The sequence below is a fragment of the Pararge aegeria genome, chromosome 22 (assembly GCF_905163445.1).
Source record: "Pararge aegeria chromosome 22, ilParAegt1.1, whole genome shotgun sequence".
Taxonomy (NCBI): Eukaryota; Metazoa; Arthropoda; class Insecta; order Lepidoptera; family Nymphalidae; genus Pararge; species Pararge aegeria.
This window is the reverse complement of record NC_053201.1, coordinates 2,099,286-2,117,977: the sequence shown is the minus strand read 5'-3', so window position 1 is coordinate 2,117,977 and position 18,692 is coordinate 2,099,286. Positions and strand designations below refer to the sequence as shown.

The following is an 18,692-nucleotide window of genomic DNA, read 5'->3' as shown; positions in this document are numbered from 1 at the left end:
TAAAAATACTTCTATAAACGACTATAGTGAGACCCCTTTGCTATAAGGTGACATTTTATCTAAGGCGCATATAAATCCAACGTCCAAAAGCCACAGTTTGACGGTAGATTGGAATGCACAATGAACAAAATTGTTTAAGTATCAGAGCTAGTTCTCAGAGTTTTTTCTAAAATCATTCTACGAGTTGAGGGCAACAATTGTAAGAATAGTCGTAAGATTTGTATTCGTTTTTCTTTCAATAACAGTTATTACTATTATCATATAGGTAACTTTATGTCTCTATTAAAAGGTCAACCACACTGACGGACTAACTGAACATGTTTTGCGACATTTCATCATGCCGCGTTCCGTCAAAATGTTTTGAACAAACTTAGACAGCAAAAATTACATTGTTTGGGGCCGACTGTTTTAAAATTGTATCAGTATACTAACATATATCCATATCCTACAGTCACTTATATAATTATATGTTTCTGTAAAAAAAAATATGACAATAATTGTTTTGAGTTTTAAATTCCGTCGGCAGTTCTTTGTTTTTTTTTTCTTTTTAACTTAACTAGTACCAACATTGTTTAGCAAAAAACTTAGCAGAACTTTATTAGAACCTTTACAAAATTAGTACATATAAACTTTTTACCCCGACATGTCTCTAGTATGGTCGCGCACTAGTCCTGAAACAAAGCCGGAAAAAAATGTCCTATTGTTTAAAGGAATTACGCCTTACTTAATATACCCCATTCAAAAAGAAATGTCGTAACCCTCTCACGACTTGAATGAAACAAGCGACGCTAATGTCACTATCAGTCAGATTTCAGTGATTAATATGTTTGTATATGTATGATAAATATCATGTAGGCCTGTGATGTTTTATAAATAGACGGATAATTATGCATATATCTGAACCTTAATGACTGCTTTACATCATCGTCATCATCATATAAACCGATTGACGTCCACTGCTGGACGTACATCTTTTGTTCAGAATACCACGGTCACGTGCCGCTTGGGTCCCTCGGACCAGACTGTATGATGTCATCTGTGCACCTCGTCGGGGTCTACCAATGCTGCTTTGGTAGACCCCCGACATGTTGTCATTTTTTTATTTATTTATTTATACACTTTATATGTACACCACAAATAGGAAAAAAAACAATGGACACAACAAAAATAAACTTAAAAAGTAGGATACAAAGGGCGGCCTTATCGCTTAGTAGCGATCTCTTCCATTCCTGAGTGCCCGAGCCTTCTTATGAGACCCATAGCCAGCGACCACGATTCTCTACCAATGGTTAGACAAAAATCTTCTACCGTAATGAGATAGAATTAGATATTACCGAATTAGATATTGTACAAAATACTATATTTCAGGGAGTGCGCTTACTGCTCAACAAGTATTTCAATTACGAAGTTATATTTTTTGGGTGTTACGAATCAATTTGCCTCCTAGTTTCTAATGCGCAATGCAAAGATCTAGAATGCCTTCCTGGCTTCTGTTATTTTCTACTGCTTCTTTGAATAGGCATCTTTTTGCCAGAGAAATCCGTCTTAAATATTGGGTACGCCTTGTTCCTCTACTCCACTGAAGAGCGAGATACCGTGAGCGGTGGCATGAAACTTTCGGATCTTTAGCCGCCTAGCTGGTGATTTCCTACTAGAATGTTACAATACTGGGATACAGTACTATCCATTGAGAGTCAGTTGTTTTTTCGTACATCTAACCTGTGTACATTTAAGGCAAGAGTTCAGAGGCATCTATCTTAGTATACTTATTTCGGGTATCACTTAATGCCAGGCAGTTACCTTCCTTTAACAGTTATAGCTAAAAGTGATCGCGGGTAACGCGTCTACAATTATAAGTTCATCTTGGATTAATGTACGTTATTGTTTGTATGAATGTATAAGTGATTAGTTGATGTGAGAGCAGCCGCGTGCCGTGAAATATGCTGCTGGAGCTGTTATTACCACCGAATATATAAAAAAAATTATAACTGAGGATAAATTAAGATAAATTAAACTTCGTTCCTTGGCCAGGTGAACAATGTGAAAATCATTTGTATAGCGTGTAAAGCTCCAAATTGAATATCCCGGAATGATCTTTTGCTGTAAGTAAATTTTAAACAAAAAAAAGTTTATGAATACAGTATTTCTAAGGATTTATCTGTGGCTCGCTGGAAATGGTCACGTCATTAAAAATATGTTACCTTTGCCTGAGTATTTTTTTTAATTAGCTGTGCCTGCTAGTGCTTTAACAAAAATGAATCGATGAATGATTGAAAGTATCAGCATTGGGATATGTATTATAGTAAAAAGATATTACAACACTTTCTGACGGCAAAAAAATCCCGTATAAACATTACTTGTTTCATCTAATTACAGATTACAGATGAAACAAGTAATGTTTAACGCACAATAGATTTATAAAGATTTATAGGATTTTCCTTAGCTCAGCATTAACATAGCCATATAGCCCGGTAATAATAAGCCAAAAACACGAATAGCAAACGATTATTCCATAGAAATATTAAGTAGTTAAGGGGTTTATTTTTTATTTTTACCAGACTACAAGTTGACTGCTATACTCAGTGGCATGCATATAGAGTAAGCACGGGGAAGCATTAAGCGGGCAGATGATATAAAATGAAAAATTCTCCAGTAGAAGTAATAAAATACTTAAGGGTAGGTATTGTAAGATAGATAAAAGCCTACCCTTAAGTTTTATAACTCGTACCGGAAATTTTCATCATTTTATATAATCTGCATATTCTGTGCATACCCGCTATGCAGGCCACAGGCTATGCTCCTAATGGAATTCAACGCAGCATTCTATCGGAACGCTAAATCGCTTTGCGGCATGTCTTTTTATCGAAATGGTAAGGAGCCACAGCTGAAACGTTCCACCAGAACCTGAGTCAATGTCTTATTTGTTACAACTACATTTGTTCCATCGCTGAACACAAGCTTCTTCTGGCATAGTAGAGAGGGTTTTACAGACACCATGCTGATCCAATGCGGGATGGTGGACTCCCAAACCGTAAGGGATTTAATCCGGGACTCTTAACAAGAGGCACATCGCTGCATCAAAGAGGTGTGCTCATACACTGTAATAAAGGTGGTATCATCAGCTCCACGTATTATGGTCACAGTTGGACACACTCCGGCTATCCCACCACACGCTCCACTGTCTAGCGAACTTTCGAGTTGATACAACGTTTAAACAAACATACATATTTTAAAAATATAATATATATTTTATATTGTATGCCTTTTTTAATTCTTCTGTGATGTTAGTGCTTTTCTTATTTCTATAACTTCGTAGTGAAATAATCGCAAAATGCAACTTACGGACGCCTTTTGTTATATTTTATTGACGGTGAGTAAATTTTTATAATTTTTTATTTTATTTGACAGACTACCAGCGTTGTGGTTAAGTACATTAGTATCCAGATCATTAAGCTGAGTCAGGTCCTTTTTATTGGCACGACACATAATAGACTTAAACTATTAATAATTAAATATAAAATTTTAAGTTACTCCGTATGTTACTTCATGATTGTTAAGCTTTCTTTGGATGAAGAAATGGTTAAAATTGGTTCAGTAGTTTCAAAGCCTTTATTGTACAAACAAACAAAATGTAAAAAAAGCCTAAAGTTATTCCGTTTGTGTTGTTCTGGTAAATAAACCAATTCTATTCTATTCTATTTTAGAAATCTACATGTAGATAAATTACAAACATTCCGACAAAGTGTAGAACAGTTTGTTGACAGGCTCTTTTATAATAAATAGCAAACAATAGCTTATAACAGTCTACTGCCATTGGCCTCTCCCATCAAGGTATGCACATAATCAGACGGACAGATGAGTAGCACACTTACTTATAATATTACGTAGTAATAAATTTACAATTTAAAAATTCAAAAATTCAAAATTAATTTATTTCCAGTATGCAGTTGTACTTTATAATCAATTTTGAAACGCCAAGTATTGTACTGTTTAATTTATTGTATTGCTGTTGTACGCTACCCTTGGTTCAGTAAAGAAGATTTTACCGAGATTAGCTGGCAAGAAACTCAGTAGTTTTTTTTTTCAAAATCGATTTTAGCAATTAATTATTTATTCAAATTATTTCGACTTGAGTAGACATGGATAAAACAAGTGACGATTTTAAGAATGTTTTCATGAAGGACATGTAAATGGTTATTGTATTAGAGCATCTTTGGAGCTGCCCTTTCTGAAGATTTACTGCCGACTGAGTTTAAGGACATAAATGCAGAAGCAGAAACATTTTTGTTCCTAAACTCAGCAGGTAAGTCGTACGCTTTGTACGCATCAAAAGTGCCACCTAGTGCCTACTTAAATAAAGATATTTTTGACTTTGACTTTGAAGAGGCTGAGAACAAGAAACATTGTGCTCAACTCAATAAAGCCAATGTTTTACCTATTTTCTTTCCTTTTAAAAAATGGGTAACATTGCGGTGTTTTTTTCTAAACTCGCTCACGATACATGTTCAAAAAGTTTACTTAATAAACCATTTCTGATATTAATTGTTAGCAAAAATTTATGAATTATGAAAAACATGAAACATGTTTTTGAAGTATAACTTCTTTGGGTTCGACTAGGGAGTAACTCAGGTTATAAGTCATATACTCCACGCTTCTTGACTTATACGCCAGCGAGTGGCAAATATCATAATCAATTGGGATTATTTATTTCCAATATTTTCAAACGGATCAATTGTGAATAGCAAAGTGAATAAAAATTCAACAGTTTAAAAAAAATATTTTAAATTGCAAAGTTTTTTGAAAACCTCTAAATATGCTTGTTTATTTATTACTTTTGTAATAAATAAATTAGCAATACATTTTCTGACAATTGCGACATTCTATAATATTCAATGACAAGGTTATAATGACTTGTGCTGATCTAACCTTAAATTTTCTTCTCTCAATGATTCTATTTTACAAATGAAAATGTTTTATAAAATGTGAAAGTGATATTAATGAATTTTAAATAAAATAGTGAATATTAAATGAAAGGCGGAGTCCCAGGAACATTTTACTCTTTGATCAATAAATAATAATAAACACCCACGACTTTTTTTTCTTCATTTCTTAAATATAAAAACCGCTACTATGAATAAAAAGATCCTAACTTATATTATACATGCAAAAGTATGTTTATTTTTTGTTTCTTTATTACTCCTCAACGCCTTAACTAAGCAACCAATCAACATTTTTGGCATAGAGTTAGTTAAAAGGACGGAAAGAATTATAGGCTTTAAACCCAGGAAAACAGTTCCAGCGAGACTTGTAAAACCGTAATAAATGCGAACGAAAAACTCGAAAAACAGCTAGTTTTTAATAAATAATTTCTTTTGTGATTTAATATAAACTAGATAAAGCAGTCGCGAAATTTCCTCACAAGGGTTTACCACTATACTGCACTGTTCTTTTAAGTCGCCTTTTGGGTTATCGTACATTTTTGTGATATAAATAAGGATATAATGTCACTACAACTATTTCTATTTGTCCACCCAAAAAAACACATCAATGAGTTTCTCCGTTGCTGCGTGAAACAACAAACACCACGGTGTTAATATCATAAGTAGTAAATTACACCCGGAAACTTCAAATGCACTTATAAATAACAACGGAAGTAACTAAACCTTATAGTGCTTGAGGGCATGGGTAATATTTGGGGAGTGTTTCAGAAAATGTATTAAATAAGAATAAATAACAAATCGATCTAAAATGTACCTGATGGGTCCTATTATAAAGGCACTGCTTTGCCTTTCAACTTTTCTTTAACAATTATTCATTGTCAAGTCAACATCTCCTGAGGATGCTCCGGTTTCTTGCTTCTTAACGTGCGTAGAGGGTACATTGCCGGAGATCTGTTTGGTGTGGAGAATGAGGATTGAAGAAATTATAAATTACACCATACAGATTCTCCTGCTTTTCACGGAGTATAGCAAATTAAGCTTAATTTTCACAATATATCATGGATTTCCACAGCTTTGGCTACTGTCCCATAGAGGTTTGCAAAAGTCATTAAACTTATCTGAATCGCCATTATCGTCATTTAACCGATAGCGATGACCTGCCATTGCTCTTTTGTAGGTATTTCTTAACTTTACAATTCGATTGATTTTATTCAGCAAATCTTAGTGAAAAGTTTGATGAGAGTTCGAGAAATACTGTTGTATAGTCGTTTGTGACATAAAATATTAGTCTTTATGAACAAAAATCAAACGAGACCAACCCACGGAAATAATTAATGATTTCTACATGTCAGTCAGAGGTACAAATGTCCTAGGTATGGTCCTAGTTAAGCTACTGAAGCCGCTAAAAGAGAAACTACTGAGTTTCTTGCCGGCTCTTCTCGGTAGAATCTGCTTTCCGAACCGGTGGTAGAGTCACACAAACATACATACTTGACGTTGCAAAAGTGCTTGTAAAGTAGGCCTACTGGAAATAAATGAATTTGAATTTGAATATAGGTGCCGAAGGGCTAAATTTATCATAATAATTTAGGCTTTATTTTCAATTGAATTTTGAAATTATGCTAAACACATTTCTGGCTAACCTAAAACTAGTAATAACTCTTCCATCAGTCAAGAGCTTAAGATGTACTACAGGTACTGGTTGTCAATTCATAAAAAAAAATCAATCACAAAACTACCTATATATATCTAGCAAGTGAAAATTCTCACACTAATGGGAAAAATAGCTACATATTATTAAAAACTTTATCATCCAACACCCCCTCGAAGTTGCTTACGCACTCTCGAAGTATAATATCAGAGTACAATGAACTTTTGAACCGCGAACTTGCAAGGAACTTATAAACTTTCTACGGAAAGGTTTAAGTTAGTTAACACTTGAGATAACTTGAATATTTATTAATTTAGAACCAAAAATTTAATTAACATAAAAAGGACAGGTCGTGCACATGGACAACTTATCTTTACAGAGATTTATTCCAGAAGCCCTCGAATGTGAGAAGAGTAGAGATTTTTAATTCATCTACAAAGTTAGCCCTTGACTGCAATCTCACCTGGTGGTAAGTGATGATGCAGTCTAAGATGGTAGCGGGCTAACCTGTAAGAGAGTATGGTAGTCATACCCCTAATCGATTTCTACGCGACATCGCATCAGAATACTTAATCGCTTAGCGGCACGTCTGTGTCGATAAGGTGGTATAGACACGGTCAAAGCCTTCCACCAGACCAGACCACAGAATTCAGAAATTATAAATGCCCAAATCGCCTCGAACCCAAGCACTCCTACTTAAAAATACTTTAATATAATTTGAGGTGTGTACCGATTATATCGTTATAATAAACTTTCATTGTTATTAGTACGTGACCTGGGCTGTGAAATATGGCCTAATTTTTTTTATATATAATTTTTTTGTGGACGTCATAGTTTGAATTTCTCTTATTTGCATACGAAATGCCCGTTTGAGTTATTACACTACATCTAAACGTTACAGTAAATCTTGTGATACCGTATGGCCGAGAATTCTTCGTGCGTTCAATCCCATAACCTGTTAAAACGGGCCCTTCTGGTTTGGAGTAATATTTTTCTATTATTTTTCGTAACTAACCACAGTTAATCAAACAGAAACATTTACGATTCCATTGAGTAAATTTGCTTAAATTATGAAAAAAGTTATTACACAAAACACATGGGTGTGTTTTGTGTAATAACTTTACAGACAAAACACATGGGTGTGTCTTGTCTGTAATGTGATCGAAAACTTCCTGTTAATTGTGATCCTTATTCTAATAGAATGTATCCGGAACACACAGACAGCACTTTAATAATAATATAAAGTCATTAACGGCCCACTACAGGGCACGGGTCTCCTCCCACAATGAGAAGGGGTTAAGACCGTTGTCCACCACGCTGGCGCAGTGCGTATTGGTGGACTCCACACACCTTAGAGAACTGAGAACTTTATGTAGAACTCTCAGGCATGCAGGTTTCCTCACGATGTTTTCCTTCACCGTTGAAGCAAGTGATATTTTAATTACTTTTAACGCACATAATTTAGAAAACTTAGAGGTTTTTAGAGAGCTGGGATTCAAACTCGGCTTCGAAAGTGTAGTCGAAGTTCTACCCCAGTGGGTAGAACTTCGACTGCCTTCGGCGGTGATAGCCCAGTGGCTATCACCGCTTTTTTTCCTGTCACTCTAATAATAATAAAATTTAATTCTAAACTCCGTTGGATATTTTTACAATCACAACAATTTTCTTGCTGTCCAATGTGTGTAGGCACACACATTCGACAGCAAGAAAATTGTTGTGATTGGTTGGAATTGGTATCGAGAAGAAATAACAATGATTCCTCTCTCGACGACAATCTTAACTACAGCGACCTGTATGCAGTTATAATGCTATCTATAACAAAAGACCCATTTGTTTTATTTTACTACAAGTTAGTTCTTGACAGTTGATGTTGATGTTCTTGATGATGCAGTCTAAGATGGTAGCGGGCTAACCTGTAAGGGAGTATGGTAGTCATACCCCTAATAAATTTTTACACGACATCGCACCGGAACACTAAATCGCTTAGCGGCACGTCTTTGTCGGTAGGGTGGCAACTGGGCCGAAGCCTCCCACCAGACCAGACCAGACAAAATTCAGAAATTATAAATTCCCATATTGCCCCTGCCAGAATCGAAACCAGGACCGCCTGTTTAAATTCTTAGAGCTCAACTTTGCGCAAGGGAGGTCTTCATTTCCTACATGTGGCACGGTTTTGTAGGGGGGGTGGAAATTAGCAATGATATATTATCAAAATTAAGCTTAATTTGCTATACTCCGCGAAAAGCAGGAGAATCTGTGTTGTGTAATTTATAATTTCTTCAATCCTTATACTCCACACCACACAGATCCTCGGCAATACACCTTCTACGCACGTTTCGCTCCGAAACCGGAGCATCATCAGGAGATGTTGACTTTACAATTATTCATTTCCGCAAAGTAACGCCTGCTTCTATACAATATACAAATTAGCAATGACCAAAACCAAAATTGTATAAGTTGTTTTGTTTATACTTTTCTTTTTTTATGTACTTTTTGTGGTGTGCAATAAAAGTATATTCATTCATTCATTCACATCTGCGTGAGGGAGGTCGATTCACTGTTCACTAAGTAAGTTAAAGAAAGTAACACAGTTATAAATCACACCGAGATCATGATAACATATTAGCTTTCAGTTGTTATTGCAAGCTAATACGATGCGATGGTGTCTAATTAATTTATCCACGTGGTTTGTACTACTTAACGCTTCAAGCAACACCTTTATCTAGGGCAGCCATGACTATTTTACTTTACGAGTTTAACATATTACTGATGACCCGGGATAGTTCACTTTTTTTTTTATAATTTTTATTTGAGGATAATTATTTCTTTTGTATATTTTGTTTCATATTTAATCTACTCCCACAATGAGAAGGGGTTAAGGCCGTAGTCCATCACGCTGGCCCAGTGTGGTGTGGTGGACTCCACACACCTTCGATAACATTATGTAGAACTCTCAGGCATGCAGGTTCCATCACGATGTTTTCCTTCACCGTTGAAGCAAGTGATATTTTCATTACTTAAAACACAATATTTTGTTGTGCGTCAAACACAAAATGATAAAGTCTATATATAAGGGTTTAGTACCTACCATATTTTTTCGAAATAAAGAATTAGAATTAGAATTTTGAATTTAAAAGATAGCGTGTCTTCGGAATGTGAAAATTAGAAAGGAAAAATCACTAAATAACTGCGCCGATTATAAGAACCTAAAAAAGGCATCAAGATAAGCAAAAATAAACTGGGATCGTGAAAAAAAAAGATTTTTGATGCTTTAAAGATTTGACTGTAATGACTACTCTTATATAACATCTTTAAATTGCGTGACAAAAAAGTCAAATAAGTCTTTATTTTGTTTCGTAATACACTAAAGTAAATAGTTCTCGTTCAAGAAAACCGGAGTCTTCTTGGTCTCAGTTAAGGGAAAACCTAGATGTTAAAGTATTGCTTGACATTAAAAGCCTCGTTTTTGCAAATGCGTATCTGTCCTTGTAAGAAACTGGCAATTTTTTTTTCGACTGCAAGTTGGCCCTTGACTGCAATCTCATTGGGTAGTAAGATGGTAGCGGGCTAACCTGCTACGGAGTATGGTAGTCATACTCCTAACCGGTTTCGACGCGAAATCGCACCCCAACACTAAATCGATTAGCGGCACGTCTTTGTCGGTAGGGTGGTAACTAGGCACGGCAAAAGCCTCCCACCAAACCAGACCAGAGAAAATTCAGAAACTATAAATGCCTAACTTGCACCTTCCGGGAATCGAACAGCAGTGCGAATAGGTGGACTCCACACAACTTTGAGAACATTATGAACGACTTTCAGGCATGCATGTTTCCTTACGATATTATCTTGCAACGAAACAAGTGATATTTTAATTACTTAAAACGCACATGACTCGAAAGACTTGGAGGTGTTCGGATTTAAACTCGGCCCCCCGAAACAGAAGTCGAAGCTTCTACCCAATGAGCTATCAACGCTTTTTCCCTGTCACTTTAATAATAATAAAATTTAATTCTAAACTCCAGATTCGACAGCAAGAAAATTGTTGTTATTGGTTGGAATTGGTATCGAGAAAAATCAACAATAATTCCTTTTTCGATGACAATCTTAGCTACAGCGACCTGTATGCAGTTATAGTGCTATCTATAACAAAAGACCCATTTGTTTTTTTTAGATAATATTTTGGGATTTGTCGAAATTTCGACCCAGTTGCAAAGATCGAGATATAAATGCCTAAATTGCACCTTCCGGGAATCGAACCCGCGACCTCCTGCGCGGCAGGGACGTCGACGCCATTGCGAACAAACCACCTCCACTAGTCCACAAAAACGGTGGGTTAGCGAAGGTTCAAGCAGAATTTCTTCGACTGGCACAGCGACTGGGTTCGATTCCCACACTGGAAAATGTTTGTGTTTTGAACATGTGCGCTTTTTTTAGTATCTAGGTGTTAATCTGTATATTATAAGTATTTATTTATAATGTACTAGCTGTTGCCCGCGACTTTGTCTGCGTATGATTTTGTTTTTTGATGTGGCGTTCAATTTAGTTGTATTTCTAAAAAAAATAAAGTATTCAGTAACGCTTAGCCTTAAATGAGGGGTTTGCTGCGGTCCGCTAAGGAGTTCTGTCCTCTATCTCCAAATTCAGATCTACACAAAGTTTGGGCAAAATTTATAACCTCTATAGTACAAAAATAATTATTTAAATCGGTTATAATTTGTCGGAGTTAGGGTGTAAAACTTGTATCCACTCTCCCAAACGAACCGAGCTTAATGTCGGGATAAAAAGTACCCTTTATTACTTGTAACACTTCCAAGAATATTTGTACACAGTTTCATGTGGATCGGTTAAGCAGTTTTTGCGTGAAAGCGTAACAAACAAACTTACATTGACCTTTATAATATTAGTAGTAATATAGGTAGGTAAGTATAGGGATAGGTATAGGAATATAAGTCCTAAAAATATATTCATCAGTCATCTTGGCAAGTGATTTTGTTTTTAAAAAGCGACGTTTCGGTTTTGCCATTATGTAGTTACAACATAGCAATCGAATAACAATCGATGTTCTCATGTAATTATCGGCTGATCGGTCCGCGGTCGTTGTCGAATTTCTCTATAATTGTGGGATATTTTTATCAACTCGCTTTCATTTGAGTCAAATGACGTCCTAAAAACTGCCATCATCTCATAGTAGCAAGCCTGTGGCATCCGTGATGCCATCTAGAAAACAATAAAGCTGTGATTATGATATTCAGCGTGTGGTGACCACATATAAATAAATAAATAAATAAATAAATATACTACGACAATACACACATCGCCACCTAGCCCCAAAGTAATCGTAGCTTTTGTTATGGGTACTAAGATCACTGATGAATATTTTTATGAATAAGTAATATACATAAAAACTTGTCAACGATCATTTTTTGTCTGAATCTGCGGATCTTTAACATGCCTATTCCCTTCTGGTTTATTTGTGGTTTGACAATCTTTATATATATATTTCTTGTGTACTTGTGTATGTCACTGAACTCCTCCTGAACGGCTGGACCGATTTGAATGAATTTTTCGGTATGCGTTTGGGTGGCACCCTGGATGGTTTAGATTCAAAAATCAGCCCGACAGATGGCGTTGGGGTCCGCTAGTATTGTATATATTTATTTATTATTGATATTAATTATTATTATCACTATCTATATATTTTATTGTAAGTTTGTCATATGTATATATTATATTTGTATATATAGGTTTATGCATGTTTATTTAAATGCACCACCTACCTCTCTTCTTGAGCTGTTTTTAACGCCTTTGGTTGCCTGGAAAAGATCGCAATGTAGCGATAAGGCCGCCAAATTGTTTACTTTTTGTTAAATTTTTTTACTTATAATTTGTTATGTTTATGCGGTGTACAATAAGAGTGTATTCATTCATTCATTCATTCATTCATAAATAAATAGCAATATACATATAAACACCCAGACACTGAAAAACATTCATGCTCATCACACAAACATTTTCCAGTAGTGGGAATCGAACCCACGGCCTTGGACTCAGAAAGCAGGGTCGCTGCAAACTGCGCCAATCGGCCGTCTAAGAATAAGAATAAGAATACAGTTGTAACCCCACCCTTTCTCGCGGGTGTCTTACTAGGCGACTCTTAGGGCATCGGTATTTCCTGATAGATACAATTTAAATGCATTCAAGGCAAGAGTGAATAGGCATTTTATAGACAAGCGCGTCCCAACTTAGTCCGCAGCTTTGCTTGCCATCGTTATCATCACATCACCCCTTTACCGGCCCACTACAGAGCACGGGTCTCCTCCCGCAATGGGAATGGCCGTAGACCACCACGCTGGCCCAGTGAGGATTAGTGGACTCCACACACCTTTGAGAACATTATGTACAACTCTGAGGCATGCAGGTTCCATCACGATGTTTTCCTTCACCTTGAAACAAGTGATATTTTAATTACTTAAAACGCACATAACTTAGAAAATATCGTAAGGAAACCTGCAAGCCTGACAGTTCTCCATAATGTTCTCAAAGGTGTGTGAAGTCCACCAACCCGCACTAGGCCATCATGGTGGACTTCAGCCTTAATCCCATCTCATTGTGAGAGCCCTTTGCGGGCTGGTACTTACGGTATGAACAATGGACCGACGGACGTACGGACGAATAGAACTGAGGACATAAGACTTTACAGTTACGCCATTAGCGTTGTGGTTACCACGCAGTAATTGAAACCTGTACAATCTTAACTTCGCCGTTATTTATTACTTGAATGTAGAAAATATGGGTTACCGTTTTTTCACCTCCTTACCGAAGGTTTATAGCTAGGTAAATATGTACACGTATAACCTTTCTGTCTGTTGCAAATCAAATCAAATCATAATTCATTATGAAAGCCCAGCCCAATATAAGCACTTTTGAAACGTCATGTCTGTCTGTATGAGTACAGTCTCACCGGTTCAGAAGGCAGATTATATGGAGAAGAGAGCAGTAAAAAACTCAGCTGTAGTTGCTTTGTGAGTCTATGTAGGTTTCATTAGGTTAAGAAAATAGTAAAAGTTATTTCACTTTTAAGATTTATTTATTTTATGTGTGCACAGTTTTTCTTTCAATAAATAACTTCGTTATCTACAAGCTTTTGCGACTCGACTCAGCGACTTCATTCGCGTAGATTCACTTTACTACCATAAAAGTAACGTATGCCTCCAGGATGAAAATTCTGTTCTTCGAGTTTGGTGCAGTAGTTAAGCCAAAAAACAAACGAACTAACATAAAAATACAATTTTGCAATATTATTATTAGTTAGTATGGATCTAGACAAACGTTCTGATACATCGCTAAAATATTAATATATGTTGCTTACATACTCAATTGCGTAATAATAAACTTGGTTCATCAATAACTTTATGTATCTATATAAGGCAGTCTATTATCGATAACTTTATTATCGACTATTAATCGAATACGCTGCCCAGCTGGCCGCGTTGGCTCTATATACTGTATGGTATATATGTATATATGTACTTTAAAGTTAAAAATCCCTTTAAAGCTAAAGAAAAAATAATGGACTGTTGTTTATTACCCTATCTTACGTATGGCTGCCAAACATTGATTTACAATAATTAAACTAAAAATATAATACAAGTATGTCAGTGAACTATGGAAAGGAGTTTGCTGAATATAAAACGTATACACAAAATAAGAAATACAGAAATAAGAAAAACAACAAAAATAATAGATACTTTAGAACATTCTCAAAACCTTAAATGGAAATGGGCGGGTCATATTGCACGTATGGACTTAGAGACGTATAGAGTAACTACCTGGCAAGGTCCAACAAACAAAAGGAAAAGAGGTAGACCGAAAGAAAGATGGGTTGACGAAATAATAAGAAGAGCCGGTGAATATTAAATGAAAGGACAGACAGTCGTGGGGAAAAATGGAGGAGGCCTTCACCCGTATAGGGGTCCATTTGATTTTATTATTTATTACTAAGAGTTTAATATATATATATCATTTTTATGCATGCACATATTATAATGTATTAATAATTGATAAAAATTTATTATGGAAATAAAGAGGCTATAATAATAATAATATATGTATATTGTTAGTGACCTTAATAAATAAAAAAATAAATAACTCCAGGCACTGGACATGTAAACCTGTACTCAAATAGAAAAACCGAGAAATGAAGACAAATAAAAAAATGTTGGAGGACCGTCGAAAATTATCATAATAATATACAGTTATGACCTAGTGCCATAGAACAATAGCAACTTTTATTTTCTCTAAAAGCCACTCTGTACGTAGCAATTTTGCCCCGGAGACCTAAGACCCCGGGGAATTAACATGCGTAGAAAGTTAAAAACGGTTAATGCAAATAGGCCTCAGAAGAAATTTATGACAGCTTTTCTCATATTATGCAAAGATCTTATATATTTAACCAGTAATGCTAAAGATAAAATTGAAAAATTCTTCTCCTTAAAAAAAATAAGTATTCGTTTTTGTTATAGCTAAAGCAATCTTTATAATATTTTTTTTTGTTTATAATTTCATTATGTTAGGTGTTCAATAATAAGTATTTTCATTTTAATTTCATCTTAGTGAAATTTTGCTTAGCGGCGATTTAATAAATAAATATACTATTAAAATACACACGTCGCCATCTAGCCCCAAAGTAAGCGAAGCTTGTGTTATGGGTACTAAGATGACTGATGAGTATTATTTATGAATAATATACATTTTGACAGCCAGTTGGCGCAGTGGGCAGCGACCCTGCTTTCTGCGTCCAAGGCCGTGGGTTCGATTCCCACAACTGGAGATGTTTGTGTGATGAACATGATTTTTTTTTCAGTGTCTGGGCGTTTATCTGTATATTATACGTATTTATGTGTATTATATTCATAAAACTATTCATCAGATATCTATCTTAGTATCCATGACACAAGCTTCGCTTACTTTGGGGCTAGATGGCGACGTTATATTTATTTATTAAATCGCCGCTAAGCAACATTTCACTAAGATGAAATTAAAATGAAAATACTTATTATTGAACACCTAACAGAATGAAATTATAAACAAAAAAATATATTATAAAGATTGCTTTAGCTATAAGATAAACACCCAGGCGCTGAAAAATATTCATGTTCATCACACAAACATTTTCCAGTTGTGGGATTGAACCCACGGCCTTGGACTCAAAAGCAGGGTCTCCGCCCACTGCACCAATCGGCTGTCAACTTCGGTTTTATCGTTTATTTCTTTTTATTGACGGACCAATCAGATGACCCATCTGATGGTAAGTGGAAAACCATCGCCTATAAACAGAGCAAAACTTCACAGGGCATGCAAGGAGCATGTCCTGCAACATGCCGCCCTGTGTCCATGAATTCGAGGCGTAGTTGCTAAGTCTCTTGTGCCTGGAACTACACCGACAACCACGCCTTTCGGAACAAAATGTTACAAAAATGCTGCTTAGCGGCAGAAGCATGACGATAGTAGGTACTTCCCCAGACAAGTACTGGACTACAAGGACTGTCATAAAAAGTTCTACTACTAATCTGTCCTATTAAAATCACACTGTAATCCACCTCGGTGCCAAATTTCAGCCATTCTAACATCCAAACCTTTGCCATTTATACGTAAGATATGGCAAGGCCCGAAGTCCAACTGGTAGTCTAAGACAATATTTGGATCTCTTATCTGTATATCTCTCAAACAGGTACTGAACCTTTGACGTCTGTTACGTAGGCATACCCATGGGATAGCAATAGTATGCCTGCTGACCAAAAAGCGGCCGTATCGCATCATGTTCAAGTTACGTCGACGCAGCAAATTCCAGCTAGCTTTGAATCGTGATGCGATACCTTTTTTACCACGCTTCCTATGGGAATTAATTATTAGACCTAGGCTAGGGAGCTCGTGCCACAAATCTACCGAGCATAGTTAATAAGTTTAGTTTTAATATTATAATAAATAATAATGTAAGTCTTAGACTAATAAATTTATATAAGTCTTAATATCTTTTTTTTCTGCACCCCGCTGCGACCCAAATATAAGTCGTCTGATGCATAAATGACATAACAAATAACAAAAACTCATAACATATTACTTCCAGTACCAATATAAATATTAAGATAATATTTTCAAAAAAACATGCACACTTAACAACAATAAATCATAAAACAGAAAGTGAATTCTTTAACAATTTTCTATACGAGATGATACGCATTCTTCACGCAATCTCTTAAAACAAAAACTTAATAACTTTTTTATTAATTCCTAGTATTCCGTTGCATTTTATATTATTTTTTACACACAGTTGGCATAATGGCCATGGCATATCTTTATAATTTATATAAATTAATAACAATAAAATGTCTCGTGATTAAATTTAAAGCCACATACTTTTCTTTTCAGATAACAACAATACCTACGTTGTACGCCCATGCTGAAAGTGAACATGAAAATAATGGTTTATCAGGGAATAAAACAGAAAAAAGAATGTCAAAGCGCGAAGCAGCAATTTTCATTGACAACTTCCCAATGGAACCAATGTACCAGCATAGACCTAAAGTGATATACAGGCGCATTTCCAAACAAAGATATCAAAGTCCAAAACCAAAGTATGGCCCGCCGACAAAATACCGATCAGTCAAACCCTGGAAACCATCGAAGAAATACAGAAGGACAGTCAAACCTAAATACGGTCCACCAAGCTATAAAAGGTATCCTTCTAAACCAAAATATGGACCTCCAAAACCAAAAATCCATAAGCTCGTTTATGGCCCACCTAAAAAGATACCACTAAGTTCGTTTTATCCACCAGAACCAATAGGTTTCGGAGAGCCCCCTATGAGTAACGTAGAATTTCAACATCCAAAGCAGAGTTTCGGTGAGCCTCCTTTAGATTCTTACGGTGAACCTTTAAACACTGCCGTAAAAGATATTTATATATCTGAACAATTTCCACCACAAGCTACAAATTTGCCCGACACGTTTATCAACTTTGACGACTTTAACGCGAACTTCGGTCAAGATTATAAATCATGGCAAGATTACCATAGTAACCAAAACCAGAACTTCGATAACAGCATAGCCTACTCCAAAGTACGTCCTGTCTACGTTAAGCCAGATCACTCATTTACAACGCCGGATGAAGACTTTGATATGAAGAACCGTTACTTACATAATTACAAGCACAGGGAATTTCATAGAGAACGAAAGCCATTACCATTTGAAAACAAAATAGCTTCCCATAATGTGAATAAGAAAATAACGAGTAAGTCACAAAGACCACCAAAAAAAACCAGCCCCGAACCTGAAGAAGTGTTAGTTGGTGGCCGCTACGCTGAACCACCAGAAAGATATGTACCCAAGCTCACCATAGCCCAATATTCAGATGATGATGATTTCACACCATTAAAAGGATATATAGATCCAGATGTAGCGATTTCGGCAACAATGTCTCCATATGTTAATTACAAAAATAGCAATATGGCTTTTAGTCCACAAAATCTTAATGATGCATTCAGTATAGTAGATAAATAGTTTTTAGTATGATTATGTACTAGTTTAGTGTTTGTGTAAAATTATTTATTCTTATTGGTATCGGTACAAACGAGAAGATTTGGTGAAGATACATCAACCGCCTTCTAATATTTGGTAGAAACAATAAGTCCAAAGGTTAATTAATACTAGTATTTAGTACTTGCAATATGACTAATTGTTTTATTTTAGTTTAATGTATAAAATTGTTTCCACAAAGTTGTCATATGCATTAAATAAAAAAATGTTTCGTATATTTTTTATTTTATTTCCAAATGTTTTCTTATCCGATTTTAAATGAATAATACTTGTGTCTTGTTACAATGAAGAATATATGTTTTATTACGTGATATCAAAAACTTTAGTTATTTTTTCTTCAATCATTCGTAAGAAACAAAACCAATAACAAAAAAATGTTAATTGCAAGCTCATTTTGTATTATTTATAAGTAAAAGGACAAAAAATATTACCAAATAAAATATTTATAACAACTTTATTTATCAGAATCTTAAAACAAACAACTATTATAAAACAACTTAGACGAT

General features: G+C 35.3%; 1 protein-coding gene across 1 annotated transcript; it reads left to right on the top strand.

Annotated features, from left to right (window-relative positions):
- The first annotated feature begins 3,167 nt into the window (after window positions 1–3,167).
- On the top strand, window positions 3,168–18,366 carry LOC120633721. Its single transcript, XM_039904045.1, has 2 exons — window positions 3,168–3,370; window positions 17,020–18,366. The coding sequence occupies exons 1-2, from the start codon at window positions 3,332–3,334 to the stop codon at window positions 18,148–18,150; spliced, it is 1,170 nt and encodes a 389-aa protein (XP_039759979.1). The 5' UTR covers window positions 3,168–3,331; the 3' UTR covers window positions 18,151–18,366.
- Window positions 18,367–18,692: the final 326 nt, after the last annotated feature.